Below are 23,392 nucleotides of genomic sequence, written 5' to 3' on the forward strand. Positions count from 1 at the left end.
TGCTGAGAGCTTAGACGTCTCAGGCATCAGCTTCCTGGATGTACCAGGGCCATCAACAGGGACTACCGCTAGTACTGGGTCGGGGGATCCTATCAATCAAGAAGTCCCTCTCAATATCATCAGGATAGTACCTAGAGAATTTCCTAATGAGTTTGAGGTTCCTCCTGATTAACAGGAACTCCTTCCCCGTCAACTTCCCCGGCAACTAAGCCTGAAACACTTGTTGAGGCGCCCAGGTATCAACAAGGCTCCGTTCTAATACAGTCGGTACCCTGACTACAAACCGTGGAACGCTGATAGGCACGAGTTCGCATGACACCCCAGCGTTATTTTTTTTTTACACAACAGTAAAAATTTGAGGTGCTGGTAGAAAAGTTTTTTAATAACTATATTCTTTCTTAGCGATAATAACACGACACTCGAAGTAAACAATACTGTCGATTATGTCAATGCCTCTCGACAGAATCTCAAAGCCTTCAACTGACTAGCACTGAACAAAGTACACAAGTAAAGCCAGCGATATATGTTTATCATTCATGTTTTTACAAAATAAATTTTGACAAAAAAACAAATACATATAAAGTTTTATTTGACAATTTTTTATACTCAATCATTTGATTGTATTTGTGTATTTTGTTTTTAGTCCTGATTTAGATTAGGCGTTCTCTTTTGAACTTGCTTCATGCGTCTATACAAGGCAATTCGGTTTCAAAAATATTTTTTTTACATTTGGTGCCAATGTTCTGGATTGGTGTTTCAAATTATTGACACTACAAACAAAATACACAAAACGAATTGCTCCAGCAAACAAAAACTTACCGCAAGTAAACTCGCCTAATCTAAATTGGGACTTATTGTTCATTCGATTCTCAGTGATAGAACATAACTTAATTGTTATAACAATCTGATTCCAATTCGAGTAATCGAATCGAATGTCACTTTATGTCACAAGAAAATGACAGAATGCAGCGTGATGCTTGAAGAGCCTCCCGAGCAGCAATACACAGTCCATTTAAAATATAATTTATAATTTTATAGTTCGAGAACGTCTGCACCAATTTTGATGATTCAAGGGACTTATAAATCGTATGTGTATCAATAGGAATAGTAATTACGCCATTCATTCTAAATTATCTTTTGAAGTGAGAGTAGTTACAATAAAACTTGACCTTCTCCTGAAAAATGTTTGGTGGAATAAGTTCGACCAATTAATAAACTGGAATACCACACATACAGACATAATTTAATATTTAACAATAACAATATTACTTAATATATTGGGCTATCAGTAAATCAAGGTTTACCGTCATGAGGAAAATATTATGCGAATTTTTTTATTGCGGAAATTTCACACAAATTAAATGGTAAATATTTTCTGAAATATATTTTTCATGAATTCGTTAATTTTTACCAAACCTAAATTGATGCAATTTTGATACGGCATAACAACGTTTGTCGGGTCTGCTAGTACCCTATAAATTGCCTTTAATTCGCGGTATAGTACTTTATGGTATATGTCCCACATAATGGTAGGCATATCGGTCCAGCCATTCTTTCAAAATATATTTTTCAAGATTTTCGCGTATTTTTCTAAAAAAAATTCTTTCATAAAAACCTTCCCACTTCAATTACATATAACAGAAAGAAATTTTTAGTCTAATCGGTCCCGCCGTTCTCAATTGATGAGTAGCTATACATTGTTTACATAATTTTTTTAATCTTTTTTTCGTTTGACTCCCACGCGCTTTTCACGAAAACAGATTATGTATGAATCGGAATACTTAACGTCGATTAAGCACCCAATCTCTAATCGGGTAAAACGCGAATAAACTATATAGCGCGCCATATGTCGGACGAACTTAAAATTAAACAGAAACACTCCTCACACAATTTGGTCAAAATCGGTGCAGTAGTTTTTGAGTTTAGCGATCATACACGTAATTTATATATATATATATAGAGATTTGGGAAGTATATATATCTAAATTCGAATCCTAACTCGAGAACATCTGCACCAATTTTAATGATTCAAAGGACTTATGAATCGTATGTGATCAAAATAGGAATAGTAATTACGCCACCCATACTAAATTATCTTTTGAGGTGAGAGTAATTAGATCAAAACTTGACCTTATCCTGAAAAATATTTAGTGGAAAACCTAAATTGAAGCAATTTTGATACGGCAAAACAACTTTGCCGGGTCTGCTAGTTATTACATAAATTTTCCTACCAATTATTTATTATTGTGCACCTTTATTTTCGGAGGTATATAAAGAAATTAGAGATTGCTCAAAACTAATTATTAAAACGGATGTAACTCTGACTGATGAAACCCCACCCAAAAATTGTAGACCCTTTCTGCGTTCCTACTCGTAAAAAATCAACTAGAAAAATCTTGAACCAATTTTGTTGCTCGATGTATAGCTTCGTGCTATCCCCATATTAATGAAATCGTTTCATAAATGGGTTTAACAACCCACCACATCTAGACATTCATATCGTAAGGTTTTTTCCTTACAAATACAAAATGTAAAATCACTACTGTTACAACTATGTATAATAATTAAGTAGAAACGGAAATAGATTCTTAAAATCTTTAAATATGTATGTATCACTAATGAAAAAGCTGAAATAAATTAAATGAAAAAAACATGGTTAGTATATAAAATCATGGGTAGTATATATCGCTCATTTGCTGCAAGACAGGCATAATATAAGAAAACGATGCGATGCGTTTTAATTTTTCAATTTAATCACACTTTATATGGGACTTCTACAGGTTCTCAATTAAAGTGTAAGAGATATTCATATGGTTTTTTACAAAACATGAGGTCTATTATAGCAGACAATCGTGCATCATTGCAGCATGTGTGCGATATATATATATCGTTAGCTAAAATGCAGGCATGAAATCACAAGGCGTTGTTGACTGTCAAAAAATTACCAAATTTTGAGATGGTACTATATTTAACACTCCATAATCATAATTTCATAATTTGTGATGTATGCTCATCTGCTTCGCATGATCCAATTTTATGTACAAAAGTGTTATGTATAAACTGCAATCACCAACATAGTGCAACCAACAAACAATGTCCAGCATTTCAACAAAGAAAAATGGTACTCAAATAGAAAATTGCAAATAAATGCTCTTTCAAAGAAGCTTTGATAAATACGCCTAAAATAGATCCAACAGAAATACCAATTGAGAGTCTCTACGATGCTATTAAAAGAAGAAAAAAGAGAATAACACATAACAGTAAACTAACCAACACTCAAAATCTCTCTAACGTTGATTCCCAAATCAACAACATCTACACAACACCAACAAAATTAATAAAATCCCCAAAACATAAAACCCTGAAAGCTGGCGCAGAACAAGCTAGCACAAGTAAAAATATTACAACCAATACAAAAACAACGAAAACAACAATAAACTCAGAACAATTACTCAATAAATTTAACTCCAAACTTGAGTCAATTAAAAATACCACCAAAACACACGAAAATACCTTTTCAACAAATGTATCTATCTCCGATGAAGAAAATACAAAGAAGAATAAACCAGCAAAAATAACTGCAAGAAGATCTGCGGTAGACAATCTTGAAGATTCATTAATGTCTGAATAGAGTTTTCTACACTCATCACTCTTATTCCTTTATATCTCCCCAATGAATCAGTTTAGTATCATTCAATGAAATATTAAAGGTTTAATTAATAATAACATCGATCTTAAACTATTATTAAAAGATCACAATCCCCATTTCATATCTTTACAAGAAACACATTTATCATACAATTCACAACCGATCGCCCCTCGTAATTTCACTCCATACGCAGCAAATAAACAGGAAACTATCTTGGCAAAAGGCGGAGCTGCTATATTAATAAAAATATTCCTCATAAGCGAATTTTAAATAACTCCAAAATATTAAATATTGCAATTGAAATTTCCTTAAAAATAAAATTTACCATTATTTCAATTTACATCCATCCCAACGAAACCTTTGCGGTTCCCGACATATTAAACCTATTCATCAACATAAAAACTCCAATAATTTTACTTTGCGATGTAAATAGCTGGAACATCATTTAGGAATCCAACAGAAGTAATTCAAGGGGGCTTATTTTGGAAAATGCCCTGAATGCACAAAACATTTGTATACTAAACGATGGCAAACCCACACATTTATCTACGTTCGGAACACATACCTACATAGACATAATATGCTGTTCGCCTTCGCTTTTATCCATGGCAAGTAGTCATACTTTAGATGACCTTTACAGTAGTGATAATTTTCCAATAATCACCAATCGCAAAGTTTAAACCATTTTATAAACATAATTTCAAAAAGGCAAATTGGGACTCTTTTAAAATGGGTGTTGACACTTCACTAGATGCCAACACTCTTATCGGAAATCCCAACAAAATGAATGCCATTTACACAAAAAAATTAGAAATGCAGCCAATAATAGTATCCCAATTACAAGACATACAACCAAAAGATCTGTTCCATGGTGGAATAAGGAGTTATACACCCTACGCAAGAACAAGGCTTGCCTCTATCGCTAAACGCTAAATTTAGATTTGTATCTAAAAAACAAAAGGCATTGTGTTTTTATAATTTCACAAAAACTATCAGCCGTGATCTACCTCTCAGCTTTGTGTGGCATAAAATTAACAAAATATCTAGAAAAGGTAACTTCAACCTATTCACGTAGATGAAATACAATGACCATGGTTTTTGAATGCTCGTAATTTAATTTCTATTAATCAAGTTGCCTATAAAGCAAACCAAGGTTGTACAGACGTATTTTTACACATTGACTTTTATGCATCCAAATCCATATCTGCAAGAAGTTCCACATCAGTACTTTCGATAGACCGGGATCATCCCCCATTCATGGAAATCGACAGTCATAGTTCCTTTGCCCAAACCAAATAAAAGTAAAACGGAGTTTTCTAGATACCGGCCTATATCTTTGCTGCCCTGCCTGTCTAAATTGTTGGAAAGGATAATCTCCAACCGCTTATCATGTTTTTTGAATGCTCGTAATTTAATTTCTATTAATCAAGTTGCTTATAAAGCAAACCAAGATTGTACAGACGTACTTTTACACATTGACTTTTATGCATCCAAATCCATATCTGCAAGAAGTCCCACATCAGTACTTTCGATAGACTAAGGATTTTTGCATTTGATCGCATCGGTATACATATAATATTAGATTCGCTGAAATCATGGGGAGTTGGAAGAAAAATTTTAAATTTCATCAAGTCATTTTTGACTGGACGCACTTTTAAAGTCAAAATCAATAACTATTACTCAAACCAGTTTGCTATGAATAATGGCATACCTCAAGGGTCACCACTGTCGGTAGTGGTTTTTCAAATAGCCTTTAATCAAATCAGCAACATCATAAACAAATATCCTAAAATATATCATTGCCTTTACGCTGACGACCTATACATTATGAGCTCTGATAAAGATAACGATGCTGCCAACATTAAATTTTCTAACATCATAAATGATATCAACACTTGGGCCAAAACATCTGGTGCTAAGCAAAATTGACTACGGTTTGTACCTTTTTGGGGACAGTCCTGTTTCAACTTGGAAACTTATTAAAGCCGTATACCACAATAGCATCAGGGCCAGCACATACGCATATAGAACTACTCCCATCAAAACCTTACTGATTGAATCTGGATTGCCTTCTATCGAGCATAGAATTCTCGAGTCTAGGAATATGTTACTGTCTAAAATCCTGTCATCCATGTCTTCCGTTATTAACACTGATGTATCGAAAATTTTAAAAGCAAAACGAAAACCTAAAAAACATCAGTTGTTTACTATTCTATTAGGAACAACATAGTAAACTTTAGGGATAAGGTTACATGCTTTAAACCTAAATGCCCTTCATGGTTTTTTTTCGAACAAATCGTGCGATACATCTCTCAGCATTCTAGGAAAAAGTGGAACTTCAAACGAAATATATGCACACCATTTTCGATTTTTTCCTCGCAGTACTCGTCTTGGCAGTTCTTATACACTGATGCCTCAAAAACAAACTCAGTCTCCGCATACGCAGTTGTTGATTCCAATGGCGATACTCTATCCATTAAAACCCTTGCTGCTTTTTCACCTATCTTCACGGCCAAAGCTGCTGGCATTATAGAAGCTATCAATATTGCAATCCATTCACAACAAGAAACAATAATTATTTCCGACATTTTATCGGTTCTAAAATCGGTGTTATGCACATCAAACAACAGTTGGGCAATTAACAAAATTCGGGATTTGCTAACCGAGAACAACTACAATAAACTTTTCTGGGTACCTGGTCACGTTGGAATTGAAGGAAACGAAAACGCCGTAAAGCAGCAAAGTACGCCTGCACCGCTCCAGTGTTGTTAGATGGAATAATCGAAAAAATAGATTTAAAAACATTTATAAAACATAAACTTAAACAAAATGCTAAACAACAACACATGTAATTTGAACATGTGCACTATAACAAAATAAATCCCAACTGCATAGTGCCCGTCTATCCTACCAATTTACCTAAAAAGCAAGTGCGCATATTTTCGAGACTTCGAATGGGTCATACTATTGCCACACACCAACATCTCATTAACACAACAAGTGTCCCAAATGTGGAAATGTCTACACAGCTCAACATATTTTAGAAACTTGCAACGCTTTCGACAGAGCCCGCCTCAACTACCTCAACAACGATGGAACGAATATTTTAATATCACCTACTACTGCCAATATTAATAAGATATTTAATCCTAAATTTACTATTTAATAAAAGAATTGTCAACCGATTTAGCTGATGGCCATTGTAGCCAATGCTAGATACTTTTATTATTAGCATTGTATTTACTACAATGTTAATACTATATATATATATATAAATATATATATATATATATATATAATATAAATGTTGTTTAAAACGTTAAGGAAATTTGTTAATTTATACTTAAAGATTATTTTGTGTTGTTTGCTTTCAGATTTTGCAATTATGTCTTAAATATTTAACTTATGACCCTAACTACAACTACGAAGCTGATGACGTTGAGTGTAATATTGCTATGGATACGGAGGAAGACGATTATGATGACAGCGAGGAATATAGCGATGATGATGACATGAGTTGGAAAGTACGTAGGGCCGCTGCTAAGTGTTTGGAATCTATAATTACCACTAGACATGATATGTTGGATGACTTTTATCGTGATTTGAGTCCATCATTAATTTCACGATTTAAGGAACGTGAGGAAAATGTCAAATCAGATATTTTTCACGCTTACATTGCTTTACTTAAGAATACGCGTTCAATCGAGATTTCTCAAGACCCAGATTCCATGGAGCAGATACCATCGCATGTATCAAATTTAATGGAACAAATTCCATCTATTATAAAAGCGATATATCCCTTGATGAAAGAAAAGTCTATGAAAACGCGGCAAGATTGCTTCCTCCTCCTGCGCGAGCTTTTAAATGCAGTACCTGGTGCGTTGGGGCCACATCTAAACAGCATTGTTCCAGGGATACATTTTTCGTTAAGTGATAAAAACTCTACAAGCAATATGAAAATTGAAGCTCTCTCCTTTATGTCATCTTTGCTACAGGCACATCAGCCATATGTATTCGCACCGTATATTCCAGTTATGGTCCCCTTAGTAATAACTGCAGTGTTTGATCCCTTTTACAAAATTGCTACTGAAGGATTAATTGTCCTTCAGCAGTTGGTGCAAGTCATTCGCCCTCTTGATAATGGTGCTATTTCAAGTAATATGTTTGATATAACAACAGTCGCAAACCAAGTGTATTCAGCCACACTCCAGAAATTAAAAACTACCGACGCCGATCAAGAGGTAAAAGAAAGAGCGATTGCTTGCATGGGACAGATAATTGCTAATATGGGCGATATTTTACAACCGCAACTAGATACTTGTTTGCCAATATTTTTAGAACGCCTGAAGAATGAGATTACCCGTCTAAGTTGTGTGAAATCATTGACTCTGATTGCTGGGTCTCCACTACGCATCGACTTAACGCCTATATTGAACGAAGTAATGCCAGCACTTGGAACGTTTTTACGTAAAAACCAGCGCGCTTTAAAACTACATTCATTGGATTTACTAAATAAGCTTGCTGATAATTATCCATTGGATATATTTGGACCACCATTGTTGCAAACAGCTATTTCTGAAATTCAACCACTTATATCAGATTCGGACTTACACGTTGCACAATACTCATTGATATTATTAACAACTACAGCCCGAAAACATCCAAAAGCTTTGGTCGGTATACATGATCTGTTTTTGCCGGCTGTTCTTCAGCTGCTGCGTTCTCCACTGTTACAGGTAATATTAAACATATTATGAAATATTGGAATTGTGTTCATTCAGCTTAGTTTTCGTCACCCAGTTTTGTAATTTTTATTTAATTAATAGATTTAATTTGTGAACTAAGAACCAAACTTATTTACAAAAGTAAAACCTCAAAGAAATGGAAAATTTTGGTAATTAATATAATTTCACCACTTCGGATCGATCGGACGATGTGGTATAGTTTTTATTATTGATATTAGCTTAGAAAAAATATATTTCTTTTGTAGTTGGTGGGTGATTGGTTGGTTCAGTTGTATATGTAGTAATTCTTCCTGTAGTAATTCTTTGCTTAAAAAAAATATTTCATTTGCAGTTGGTTGGTGATTGGTTGGTTCAGTTGTATATGTAGTAATTCTTCCTGGAGTAAGTTGAGTAGGCTTGGACAATTGAATAAGTGGAGCGTGATGTTTGGGCCTGTACTACATGCTGGGTAGACATTTTGCAAGTTGTCATCAATCCGTGCCCAGTACGAATTGAGACAAACTTGGTTTGTCTATGAAGTTCAGTGTTGCCAAAACATGATTAAGAAAAATTTTGATTAAAAAATTTTGGAAAAGTGCTAGAAAAAAGTGCTAACAATTCATACAAAGAAATTTGTTTATATATGATGAAATTTGTCAACTTCGATCATTTTTCCGATTTTATCCACATTTTCGACGAACGGCCTATCTGTGCGAGGTGCATCTTTAGCATCAAAAATTCCTGAATGGAATATACGAAACCAAAATTGCACATAATTAGCTGTTACAGTATCGGAACCATAAACACCATTCACAATTTTAGCCGGTTGGCTTGAATTTTCGTCCTTGTCGAAGGAAAACTGTAAAATGTACCGAATTTTCTATTTGTTCACTTCAATTTTCAAAAAAATTGTTTTACTGCGAAATGAGCACAAATCTGAAATTGTTTGATCGGTACTTTACGAGAAATCTATCAGTATCTGCCATCTGCCGAAAAAATAATGGATTTCTTTTTCTACAACCTAATATTAACAAAGTCATAAAAGGATTTAGGATTGCATTTGAAATAATGTTTAGTCTTGTTTAAATAAAGATTGTAAAGTTTTAGACCTTGCAACGGCATATTTAGCATATGTAAAATTTGGTACTTTTTGAAATGTTGACGTAACGAACGAACGATAAGTTATTTGCCACAGAAATATCGTATCATACGTTTTGTTAATAAAACTGACATTTTTAGGTAAATTCACGTTTATTTTTATTTTTTTCAGGGTTCAGCACTTATATGTACTCATGATTTATTCCAATCTCTGGTACAAACAAATCTTCCAGGACTTGATTATCATTCATTACTTAAAAAATTAATGGAACCTGTTATTGCTCCTTCATCTGCGGCTTCGGATCAACTTCATAAACAGGCCTATCATTCCCTTGCCAAGTGTGTTGCCGCGCTTACACAGCAGTGCCCCAACGAAGCTATACCTCTGGCAACGCAATTACTACAAGATTTACAAAAGCCAAGTTTAATTCCCGACTCTCAACTTGTATTTAGTTTATTAGCCATTGGTGAAATAGGAAGGCACTTTTCATTAAGCACAATTCCAGCACTGCCTCAAACGATAATAGAGTGTTTTAGCGCCGGTTCTGAAGATGTTAAGGCTGCTGCAAGTCATGCTCTGGGAGCTATTGCCGTAGGTAGCTTAGATACATTTTTGCCGTTAATTCTGAACGAAATCGAAGCACAACCAAGGCGACAATATTTGCTTCTCCACTCATTGAAGGAAGTAATATCTTCTCTCTCTGTTACACCGAATGGATTATCACAATTACTTCCATCGGTACCATCTATCTGGGAACAGTTGTTTAAGCATTGCGAATGTCCAGAAGAAGGATCACGTAATGTAGTTGCCGAGTGCCTAGGCAAATTAGTTCTTGTTAATCCTGAAGAACTTTTGCCCAGGTTACAAGAAGCTCTAAAATCAGAGAGTCCATTAATGAGAACCGTTGTAGTTTCAGCAGTTAAGTTCACAATTTCTGATCAACCACAACAAATCGATTTGCTTTTGAAGCAAAATATAGGAAAATTCCTTTTCTTACTTAGAGATCCGGAACCTTCAGTTCGTCGTGTAGCGTTAGTAGCTTTTAATTCTGCAGTTCACAATAAACCAAGCCTTGTACGAGATCTATTGCCAACCCTATTACCATGGCTATATTCGGAGACTAAAGTTAAAGTAAGTACGATTATAAAAATGTTTTATAAAATTATATTTAATATATAAATTTAAATTATTACTGTATAGAATGAACTAATACGCGAAGTTGAAATGGGACCATTTAAACATACGGTGGATGATGGCTTAGACATTCGTAAAGCAGCCTTTGAATGTATGTATACTCTTCTGGAGCAGGGCTTGGAACGAGTAGATGTTATGCAGTTTTTAGATCATGTCCAAGCTGGTCTTTGTGATCATTATGACATAAAAATGTTAACGTATTTAATGACCGCTAGGTTAGCTGTTGTGTGCCCTGATGCTGTTATTTTACGTGAGTATATATTATACATGTTAGAAATCATAACACATAAGCAAGACCAACATTAAAACCCATGCAATTCGCGTATCTCTTGAAAACAGTTGATACGCATGCATCATCTTGAAATATTTATACGTTTTTTATGTTTCAAAGTTTGCCTCCTGATTTACCTTTACTATGAAAAATTACCAAAGGGGCATAATATTTTTATGTTACCAGCCAAACATTCATGACGTCCTAACTCACAAAATCTACCTACTTCGAATTTGTTCTTCTGGATTCTTAAGGAGTTTTCATCCTTATAAGATATTTTATACAAAATACATATTTTGTGTATAAATACCGTTATATATCACAAATTTACCGTGATAATTTTCTGTTCTCACACTGAATCGATCTAGTACAGTACACATAAGCGTTTTGAATAGAAAATTATTTAAAAATATTTCAAACGGCTCGAGAATTAATAAAAACATTTTTACCTTCAGGTGTGTACTAATTACGTGATAATATAATATTATATATATATATGGGCAATATCGCCAATTTTTTAACATAGCTGAAGCGGAGGTTCACCCCTTTATAACTCGGGAATTACGTAAGTATATGAAAAAAGTGAATAGTTTGGGGTTAATTGATCTGTCGTTGCAAACTGTTCATGATATTGACCTCCAAACTTTATTTTGGTGGAAGCTGTGTCTACTTTAATGTAAAAAAATGTGTAAAAACAGGTTGAGGCGAACCAGTTTTTTATGTTCTTTATCGATTTGTGATTAAGCCACTTATTTCACGGTCTTCGTGTCAAAGTAAAACTAGAAGCCAACAAAATGGGGACTACGCCCCTTATGTATCATTTTTCAAAATGTTAACTGCATCTACCTTTAAATGATGCTGACATTTTGAAGCTCGATTTTGAGTGTTTTTTTTTTTTTTTTAATTTTAATTTTTCTTCTAGCTTTAATACGCAAACAGGAATTTATAAAAATGGATTATAACATTATTGTAGTCGCGAACCTGCGTAATTTGATATGTAGTAGTATGTATGTAGTATGCACAGCTTCAGAGTAATACTCATCCGATGGTGAAAATTTTGTGCGATCAAATTTCTAAAAAACCTATTTTTCGGGCCAAATTTTTAGAACTGTCAACTGAATGACATGAGTACCCGCCATCAATAAGGTTTTTTACGTTTCGGATGATATAAAATCTTCTTCGTGAAAATCCATCTACTAGAACGGCGGGAACTGGCCTTCCAAAAACACGAAATTTGGCAAAAAATGTTTTTGAAAATATCGCGGATTTATTTGCGTTTTCTGTGGATCATTTCCGCTTCAATAAATGACCTCATACGTATTTTGTTCTTTTTCGAAAAGAGAACTTTAAAAACTTCAGCCGAAAGAGAGATGTACCCAATTTATCTCAAAAATAGTGTGAGCTGGCACATCCATGGTTCTTAATGGACCACATTGAAATCGGTATAGATCGATGTATTTTTTTAGGGTGCACACCGAAATCGAATGCGCATTAATGGCATATTGAGTTTTCGGAAATTATTCGCGTTTTACGATTTTTTGGGTACTTCAATGCAACGTGTGGCACAACTTAGCCGTCAAATGAAATTTCGCAAAATATATATGGATTGGAAGATAAACTTCAGTACTTCCTGGAAACCGCATGCGCATCAAATGATTTTGAGAATTACGCGATTTAGACGCAATTTAAAATGTATATTTCATAATATTATTTTATTTTAAGATTTATTCCTATTTATAGAACCCTAAGATTTATCGGAAGGGTCTTGATATAATCCGCAAGGCGTGTACTTGTACACAAAAAGTGATTATTATATACAGTGAGTGTAATAAGTATTTTGCCTCAACACAAATTTGACAAATTTCTAATATATACGCCTAAAGGCTGCATACTAAAGATGTAAAATGAATTATGTATTATGGGTTATGTTTGTGGACATATTTAGATCTTATTACTACAAGAATCACTGCGAAAGACCTATTGGTATAGAAGATATCGGCCAAAATCTATACCAACCCAAAAATGATTATCACAAAAAAGTATTTTGTTTTTTATTATTATTTTTGAAAGAAATCATTATACAACATACGCTTTGTCTTTTTTATAGTTACCATTGCGGGTGACCACATACTAAAAGCGATTTGGCGACGATTCCAATAAACCACGGCATTTTTCGCGAATATTTTCTTACATTTACGTTCAATACATTCTCCAGCAATATTTCATTTAATATTTGATAATTTCTCGTCCTAATCTCAAAATGAGACTATTAAATATAGTCGTCGCGGCTTCAAAACATCCCAAAAAGGTTTAGAATAATAAAAATGAGGTTTTGCAAAATATATCGCGAGGACAGGACCTTAAAAAGTATTAAAACCAAATCCGACAAACAAATTATTTCAAAAAATATCGCGAAACCCCATTTTTTTGACTTTGAAAACTTTATGGTCCCTTAATATTGATCTAGGATCCAATATATGCGATGCAAATAACAATAAGGAGGTCAGATTCAAAGATATGAACAATTCTAAAACAACAGAAACTACAAAACAGTACATGAATTTGGGAGAAAACATCATTCTTCGTCAAATACTATTGTATTTTGAAAAACTGTGGTAGCTGGTGACGAAGACGCATTCAATATTTTACATCCGCTTAACACCAGCAGTTGCAAATAAAATGCAGCAGTGAATACACTGGTCGATCTATTTATTTTCGAAATAAGATGTATTTCTATTGAATCTGACCTCCTTATTGCTATTTTCATCGCATATATTGGTTCCTAGATCCATATTAATGGACCATAAAGTTTTCAGTCAGAAAAATTGGGTTTCGCGATATTTTTTTTAAATTATTTTTTATCGGATTTTGTTTTTAATACTTTTTATGGTCCTGTCCTCGCGATATGTTTTGCAAAACCTCATTTTTATTATTCTAAACTTATTTGGGATGTTTTGAAGCCGCGACGACTATATTTAATACTCTCATTTTGAGATTAGGACGAGAAATTACAAAATATTAAATGAAATATTGGTGGAGAATGTAATGAACGTAAATGTGAGAAAATATTCGCGATAAAATGTCGTGGTTTATTGGAATCGTTGCCAAATCGCTTTTAGTATGTGGTTACCCACAATGGTAACTATAAAAAGACAAAGCGTATGTTATGTAATGCTTTTTTCAAAAATAATAATAAAAAGCAAAATACTTTTTTGTGATAATCATTTTTGGGTTGGTATAGATTTTGGCCGATTTCTTCTAGACCAATAGGTCTTTCGCACTGATTCTTGCAGAAATAAGATCTAAATATGTCCACAAACATATCACATCATAGGCGTATATATTGGAATTTTGTCAAATTTGTATTGAGGCAAAATACTTATTACACTCACTGTATGTCAATTTTTCGGCGAAATTCGGGTAAAATAGCAGAATAACCCGAACATTTTTTCTGAAATTTCTTGTATAAAATTAAAAAAAGAAATAAATATGATGACATTATTTTTCCGAACCAAAAACAAATATTTTTCCTCAATATCTGGTTTTGTTGTCGCTGTGATTTACAAACCGCTACACGGACTTGTGTGATTTTGATATCATTTGATTCATCATGGTGTTTAGATTATGTAGATATTTTTAAATTCATTTTTAGGTGTGTTTATGTCATAAATATAATGAAAATATTGATGTAATCTGGTATATTTTTTTATTTTTCTCATATTTTGGGAAGATATGCAACTTTATCGCGATTATTATAACATATTCATATTCTTATTTTACGGAGGAGGATCTATATCAATGTTTTTGGTCAATATAATAAACGGCGTAATTTTAAGATTTTTTTCTTATGCCCAAAATTAAAACCTCGATAACTTTTGCGCGCATCAACCAAAAATTTGTTCGCGAACGGTTTCGGAGTCATAACATTTTTCTCTATATGTGTACCAAAAATCATTGATGTGCCACAAAAACCAAAAAGCTAATTTTTTGAAAATGGAATATTACAAAAATTGGCAATATTGTCCATATATATGCAGCCGAATTCGGTTAAGCGAAAATGCGTTATTTCAGTAATTTTTTTTTTCTCTTATGCAAAATTTTCAATTAAAGGGATTTCGGATAAGCGATTTCAGATAAGCGAAAATATGCGCTTAAACGACATTTTCAATCAATATCTGTAAAACGTGGAATTAATAAATAATAAAATAAACTGAGAAAGAACTTACTTTTTCTGTAGACATTTTGCTTGCATTGCTGGAAAAATGTGCACAATATTTTTAGAAATTAAACATAAAAAAATTTCATGAATTTCTTCGCCGTTAAAAAATGATATGTTTCTCTTAAACGGTGCTCGTTTCACATATATTTGTGTTCTTGCAACAAAAAAGTCTTTCTCTTACCCGGATTTTCAATTAACCGATATTTCTTTTAAGCGAAGTAAAGTGTTTGAAAATTCATCTGAAATATTAGCTTATAATTTTTAATTTCAATTAACCGATTTTTTCGATAAACCGGCGTTCGCTTATCCGAATTCGACTGTATATATATTATGGCGGGCCAAATTTTTTGTCGATTAAATCCAACCTCATCCTAGGGGTTGGATTTAATCGACATTCTAAGCAACTTTGGTGAAGGAACCATAGTTCTATCCCGATTTTCGAGTCTCTCACTTTTCAAAAAATGATTTTTTCCCTATATCATCATTTTGATTCAAAATTCGATTTTTATACCCTCCACCTTAGTATGAAGGGTATATTAATTTTGTCATTCCGTTTGTAACTCATCGAAATATTAATTTCCGACCACTAAAAATTATAATTATATGTACTCCCCAATTTACCGTATTTTAATTCAATTTACAGCTCGTTTTTAAACGGAATTCGCAGAAATTTGATACAATGGGTTCTTATTGGGTACCCAATTTCTTCACTAAAAATTATAAATATAGGCCCATATAAGACGTCCTCAATTTCGGGTAGCCCCCATAAAAGACATCCTCAATTTTCGGTATTTTGGGGTTCTTGAGCGCGTTTTTCAACGCTTTGGTTAAATCATATTTAAAAGCAATGCGGTACGGTAGGCAAACTGAAAATCATAAATGTGTCTGCTTACATGTATTTGTTCCTTATTAAACGACTCCATGAAGGTACACGTATAATGAATGTCCATTCGTAGACATGCTATTTACCGGGCAAATACCCAAGGGGTGGGTAAATACTTATTTACGGGTAATGACAATCATAAATGTGTCTGCTTACATGTATTTGTTCCTTATTAAACGTCTCCATGAAGGTACACGTATAGTGAATGCCCATTCCTAGACATGCTATTTACCGGGCAAATACCCAAGGGGTGGGTAAATACTTATTTACGGGTATTTATTTGGGTATTTACTATATTGAATTGGCAATACAACATCTTACACCCACCCTATTTCCGGGTTTCTGTTATCAAATTGATTTAAAATGGATAGTATTTACACAAGTATATATATATATATATTTATTTTATTTCATACAAAATAATGCAAAAGTGGTTAACAGCCTAATAATTACATTACAATAAATACTAATATATAGAAAAAACATAAGAAATTCAATCAGTAGCAATAATGTTGACCTTTAAACTTATTAAAATTATATTAATTTATATATACGGATACTCTGATATTGTTTGATAGTATTATTATTACACCAGGAGGTGGATATCTCGCAGAATTTTTAACTGAAACGGCAGTTAGTTTTCAAAAAATTGAAGTCCAGTGGTAGTAGAATTGCCCCGTCCGACTAAGTGGTTAAATATTGGAAAATAAAATTCATCGTGTGAAATTTTTGTTATTTGAATTTTGCCTTGAAAGTAATTTTAAGTGGTTATTTATACTCTTTCGAGTCGAGCTTGATGATCTAAGTTTTGCAATGAAAAGGAAAACCATGAGAAGAACCTACGTACCCACCATTATGCGACGCGTTTCGCCGTTGGTTAAGCGGCTCATCAGGCATATTGGGCTATGTGGCTTAACAAATGTCGTACGTTGATAACTTGTATTTATTCCGCCCTGATGCGAAACTTGCATATGCGAATTAAATTCAAATTTGTCAAAGTTCGACATTTGTCTTCATTCTAGGAACAGTCCTTTTCAAAGCAGATTTTTGTTGTAGCGATGGATAATTAAACTTGCAAAACTTAGATCACCAAGCTCGACTCGAAAGAGTATAAATAACCACTTAAAATTACTTTCAAATAATCACTGCCCTTACAAGGCAAAATTCAAATAACAAAAATTAATTTCAGCCGAGCACGGCTAGGGCTCGAACCTAGGTCCTCAGAGCAACACAAATGTTGCCAAGACCGCTTAACGTTCTGAGCCATCAACACTTCCAAAAACGGTTGCGCAAAAACATGTGTATACCAGGAAGCAATTGTAGGTGTGTGGATTAATTATCCATCGCTATAACAAAAATCTGCTTTGAAAAGGACTGTTCCTAGAATGAAGACAAATGTCGAACTTTGACAAATTTGAATTTAATTCACATATGCAAGTTTCGCATCAGGGCGGAATAAATACAAGTTATCAACGTACGTCATTTGTTAAGCGACATAGCCCAATATGCCTGATGAGCCTCTTAACCAACGGCGAAACGCGTCGCATAATGGTGGGTACGTAGGTTCTTCTCCTGGCTTTCCTTTTCATTGCAAAACTTAGATCATCAAGCTCGACTCGAAGGAGTTAAAATAACCACTTAAAATCGTGTGAAATATATAAAAATTTCAATGTGGCAATAAGAAATCGAAAATGTAGCATAGTGTAAATATGCCAGTACTAAAAATTGCAACTATGCAAAAGTATCATTAGCTGTCAAGTTGCATCTGATTCCTTCTTCTTAAATTAGTGATCGATGTTAGCACACGTTGTAATAAAAATATATTTTTAATTTTCTAAATAAATAAATGAATTACATATGAAATAATCATATTAATTGGCGACGAGGATCAAATGCAGGAAGAGGAGAGAGCATCTGTACCAGAAACAAAAAGGATGGCTACAAAATTTGGCGATTTGTGTTCTTTTAATGTCGCTGCCGGTAAATGGCAGGTTTATGAGGAACAAATGCAGTTTTTCTTCATGGCCAATGGAATGGTCGATGATAAAGTGAAAAAGGCTATATTTTTGTCATCGTGCGGAACAGAGACATATGCTCTGCTCAAGTCGATTGCGACACCAGAAAACATCATTGATACATCTTTCACGTTCGTAAAAGCAGTAACGCTATTGAGAAAACATTTTTGCCCACATGCAAATATAATAATTCAGTTTTACAGAAGAGACCAGCTTGAAGGTGAATCGATTCCAGAGTATTTAGCAGCCCTTCGGAAATTATGTCAAAGCTGTGATTTTAAAGATTTGGACGAAATGCTGAGAGACAGATTGGTTTGTGGAATGAGAAACACGAATGTACAGAAAAGGCTGTTAGCTAACGAAAAGCTGACATTAGAGATTGCGGAGAATGAAGCAATAGCAAATGAAGAAGCACAGAAAAGTTTAACAACGCTGAAAGGTACTAACAACGTACAAGCTGTAAACTTAATATATAGCAAAATCGCAAAAGATACAAACAAATGTTTTAGATGTCATGGTAGACATTCTGCTGATAAATGCCGTTTTAAAAACGAAGAATGTTATTTCTGTAAGAAAATGGGGCACATAGAGAGAGCATGCATAACCAAAACAAAAAAGCAAAAGTCACAAAAACATAATCGCCGCTCAAACGTCAATCAGGTTTCGGATCAAAAAGGAGACAACGAGGAGTATATTTTGTCCGTCTCTTGTCAAAATACATCATCGTTTATACGAGAGGTAAAAATATATGACCGTGCAGTAAAGATGGAAATTGATTCCGGGGCCTGTCATTCTATTATGTGCCAGCGAAAATTCATCGAATATTTCGGAAAGATGCCGCTCGAAGAAAGTGATGTAGACTTACGTACATGGGGTTATGATAGAAAGCTGTCTATAATTGGAAAAATTCTGGTTCCAGTATGTACATCGGAATTTATGGGTAAATTGTGGTTGCTAATTGTCTCAGGGAATGGACCGTCATTGATTGGAAGAAATTGGTTTCATGAATTAGGAATTCAAATAGTGAGCAGTTGTAACCGGATCGATGCCAATATTCCAGAACAAATTGAAATGTATAGCGAAGTGTTTAGTGAGGGTCTAGGAGACTATAAAGGAGACAAAGTAAAACTCAACGTAATGGAAGGTGGTAAGATAAAGTTTTATAGATTTCGTCCGGTGCCATTTGCCCTTAAACCCAGAATAGAGAAGGCTCTACAACAAATGATTGACGACAACATCATTCAACCAGTAAAGTACAGCGAGTGGGCAACACCCATCGTTCCAGTGGTGAAACCAGATGGTAGTATTAGAATATGCGGGGATTACAAGTGTACGGTAAATCAAATTCTGTGTAATGAGACGTACCCCCTTCCGACCAACACTGAAGTTTTTGCAACACTGTCCAACTGTAAGTGGTTTTCAAGGCTAGATCTCGACAGAGCTTATACCCAAGTAAAAGTTGATGAGGAATCTACAAAAATTCTAACATTGAATACTCATAAGGGATTATTTGGAGTAACCAGATTGCCTTTCGGAATATCCACAGCACCAAGCATTTTTCAAAGGCTAATGGAAAGCATATTAGGCGATGTTCAAGGAGTAGTTGTTTATTTAGACGATATTTTGATTGGAGAGTCAACAATGGAAGAAATGTGGAGACGTACAAGAGAAACACTTCATCGCATACGAGATGCAGGCCTCAAATTGAAGAAAACAAAACGTGTATTTGCAGTGCCAGAAAGTCTGAAATGGTGTTGGTACACTACTCGCCAGACTTGCCACTTATATTATCGGGAGATGCATCACCATATGGAGTTGGAGCCGTTCTCGCTCATATGATGCCAGTTGGAAGAGAGGCACCAATAGCTTTTTTTGGTTCGAGGACACTGCAACCAGCAGAAACAAACTATTCTCAGCTCGACCAAGAAGCGCTCGCCATTATTTTTGGGATGACGAAATTTCATCAATATTTGTGTGGTCGAAATTTTACTATTTATACGGATCATAAACCACTACTAGGGCTTTTAAATCCTAAAAAATCAATTTCACAGCACATATCACCTAGATTGTTAAGATGGTCGTTGATGTTTGGAGCGTATCAATACGAAATTAAATATAGAGAGGGATATAAAAATCAAAACGCAGATGCCCTTAGTAGGTTGCCATTGGTGGTTGATAAAGGTGTTCCAGTGAATTTAAACGTATTATACCACATTGAAGGTGAGGAATAGTTTTTAATAACATCGAAGGAGATTGCGAGAGCAACAAGAACCGATCCAGTAATATCCAAAGTCATTTTTCACATACAAAGAAAGCACAACGATTTGTTAGCAGATTCAGAAGAAATCAAACCATACGCCACAAGAATAAATGAACTTTCAATTGAAGGTCAATGTTTGCTATGGGGAAGCCGAGTAATAATTCCAAAAAAAAAAACTTCGTGGGAAAATGTTGACAATGCTACATGAAATACATCAAGGCATAACATCGATGAAAGCAATCGCTCGCAGTTACTTCTGGTGGCCGGGATTAGATAAAGATATTGAGACCTTAGCAAGAGGATGTGAAAAGTGTTGCCAACATAGCAAGAATCCTCCAGCAGCAGAGCCGAAACAATGGCCAGCTACTCGAATGCCGTGGTCCAGATTACACGTAGATTATGCAGGTTCATTTTTGGGAACAAATTTTTTAATTGTGGTTGATTCTCATTCAAAATGGGTTGAGGTAAAGATTACGAATTCAATCACATCAAGTAAGACAATTGAAATGTTACGCGATATATTTTCGACACATGGCATACCTAACACAGTCGTTACGGACAATGGGAGAAATTTTGTATCGGAGGAATTTGAATACTTAAAGAGAAGTGGAATTTACCACCTGCGAACTGCACCATACCACCCTTCTTCAAATGGACAAGCGGAGAGGTTTGTACAGACAATTAAAACTCTTCTGAAGAATGTAAGTTCAACGAATTTAAAGAAGGAAATAGCCAACATACTGCTGAGACTTCGCACAACACCAAACTGTAACAACATGACGCCGTCCGAAATGTTGATGGGGAGGAGGATAAAGACATTAATGGATCACATACATCCAGCCAATTGAAAAATGGAACAAACCATACCACAGACGACGGTAAGGAAATTTAGAACAGGTGATAACGTTTGGTACAGGAATTATGGTAATGGGGAAAAATGGTTGCCAGGAACGGTCCAGTCTACCGGTTCGAGGAATTATGAAATTATAGATGGAAACAATATGCAGTCAAGGCACATAGACCAGCTGCATACCCGGTTACCCGAAACAACAACAACACCTTTGACAACTGATTCTATTGGACAACAAGAAAATACGCCAGATGAGACCGAACAACATGCAGACAGTTTGCCACTTGAAAATACAACAACTATAATAGGCACTACACCAGCAACATTCCAAGGACCCGAGCAAACACCAAACCGAAATCATCCAGTACGCACTAGGAAAGCTCCTCAGAGATATGGTGACTACGTGATGGGGGAGGAACTGAAAATACAACAACTATAATAGGCACTACACCAGCAACATTCCAAGGACCCGAGCAAACACCAAACCGAAATCATCCAGTACGCACTAGGAAAGCTCCTCAGAGATATGGTGTCTACGTGATGGGGGAGGAACCTTAGCAAGAGGATGTGAAAAGTGTTGCCAACATAGCAAGAATCCTCCAGCAGCAGAGCCGAAACAATGGCCAGCTACTCGAATGCCGTGGTCCAGATTACACGTAGATTATGCAGGTTAATTTTTGGGAACAAATTTTTTAATTGTGGTTGATTCTCATTCAAAATGGGTTGAGGTAAAGATTACGAATTCAATCACATCAAGTAAGACAATTGAAATGTTACGCGATATATTTTCGACACATGGCATACCTAACACAGTCGTTACGGACAATGGGAGAAATTTTGTATCGGAGGAATTTGAATACTTAAAGAGAAGTGGAATTTACCACCTGCGAACTGCACCATACCACCCTTCTTCAAATGGACAAGCGGAGAGGTTTGTACAGACAATTAAAACTCTTCTGAAGAATGTAAGTTCAACGAATTTAAAGAAGGAAATAGCCAACATACTGTTGAGACTTCGCACAACACCAAACTGTAACAACATGACGCCGTCCGAAATGTTGATGGGGAGGAGGATAAAGACATTAATGGATCACATACATCCAGCCAATTGAAAAATGGAACAAACCATACCACAGACGACGGTAAGGAAATTTAGAACAGGTGATAACGTTTGGTACAGGAATTATGGTAATGGGGAAAAATGGTTGCCAGGAACGGTCCAGTCTACCGGTTCGAGGAATTATGAAATTATAGATGGAAACAATATGCAGTCAAGGCACATAGACCAGCTGCATACCCGGTTACCCGAAACAACAACAACACCTTTGACAACTGATTCTATTGGACAACAAGAAAATACGCCAGATGAGACCGAACAACATGCAGACAGTTTGCCACTTGAAAATACAACAACTATAATAGGCACTACACCAGCAACATTCCAAGGACCCGAGCAAACACCAAACCGAAATCATCCAGTACGCACTAGGAAAGCTCCTCAGAGATATGGTGACTACGTGGTGGGGGAGGAACTGTAGTATAGTGTAAATATGCCAGTACTAAAAATTGCAACTATGCAAAAGTATCATTAGCTGTCAAGATGCATCTGATTCCTTCTTCTTAAATTAGTGATCGATGTAAGCACACGTTGTAATAAAAATATACTTTTAATTTTCTAAATAAATAAATGAATTACATATGAAATAATCATATTAGAAAAATAAAATTTTTGTTGGGATGATATTATAAAAATCCATTTAATGATTACATATTTTATGCCAAAGGACTATTTTAAGATGGGGATGCGCTAGGCAGTAGGGAATTGTTCATTCCGGGATTATATATGACTAGTTCAACATTAGTTAATTTGTCTGATTTTATTTAAAAATTATACCAAAATATAATAATATAAAGGGTAAATGAATGTGTATTGGCAGCTATAAGTAATTACAAAACAGTGGCAACGCTATAAATGGAATGTCATACAATTCCGTATAATACGTGTACATTGTACCGGATTTCGTTAACCCAGTGGGTTTTAATTGTCAATTTCATTTTATAAATGCCAAATAAATCCACATAGACCAGGTTAACCCGGTAAAGAGTTCAAATGTAAATGCCGTTTTTTTTCATATTCTATCCTCATAGTCTGCAATTAACTACTGTAATTAACTATTGTCGTTAACAGCAGCCCAGAAAATTAAACACAGACAATCGTTTTTTATGTC

The 23,392-nt window shown here is 34.7% G+C and overlaps 1 protein-coding gene across 1 annotated transcript in view; it reads left to right on the forward strand.

Moving 5' to 3' along the window:
• The first annotated feature begins 7,015 nt into the window (after positions 1-7,015).
• Positions 7,016-23,392, forward strand: part of LOC133323431 (cullin-associated NEDD8-dissociated protein 1) — a 38,717-nt gene continuing 22,340 nt past the window's right edge. Inside the window, exons 1-3 of the mRNA XM_061532357.1 lie at positions 7,016-8,385; positions 9,644-10,603; positions 10,673-10,916. Of these exons, the coding sequence (XP_061388341.1) occupies positions 7,105-8,385; positions 9,644-10,603; positions 10,673-10,916 (2,485 nt within the window). The 5' untranslated portion in view covers positions 7,016-7,104. The remainder of the gene's footprint in view (positions 8,386-9,643; positions 10,604-10,672; positions 10,917-23,392) is intronic.

The sequence above is a fragment of the Musca vetustissima genome, unplaced genomic scaffold, assembly GCF_032173495.1.
Source record: "Musca vetustissima isolate MV318-11 ecotype Yass unplaced genomic scaffold, APGP_CSIRO_Mvet_v1 utg17160, whole genome shotgun sequence".
NCBI lineage: Eukaryota > Metazoa > Arthropoda > Insecta > Diptera > Muscidae > Musca > Musca vetustissima.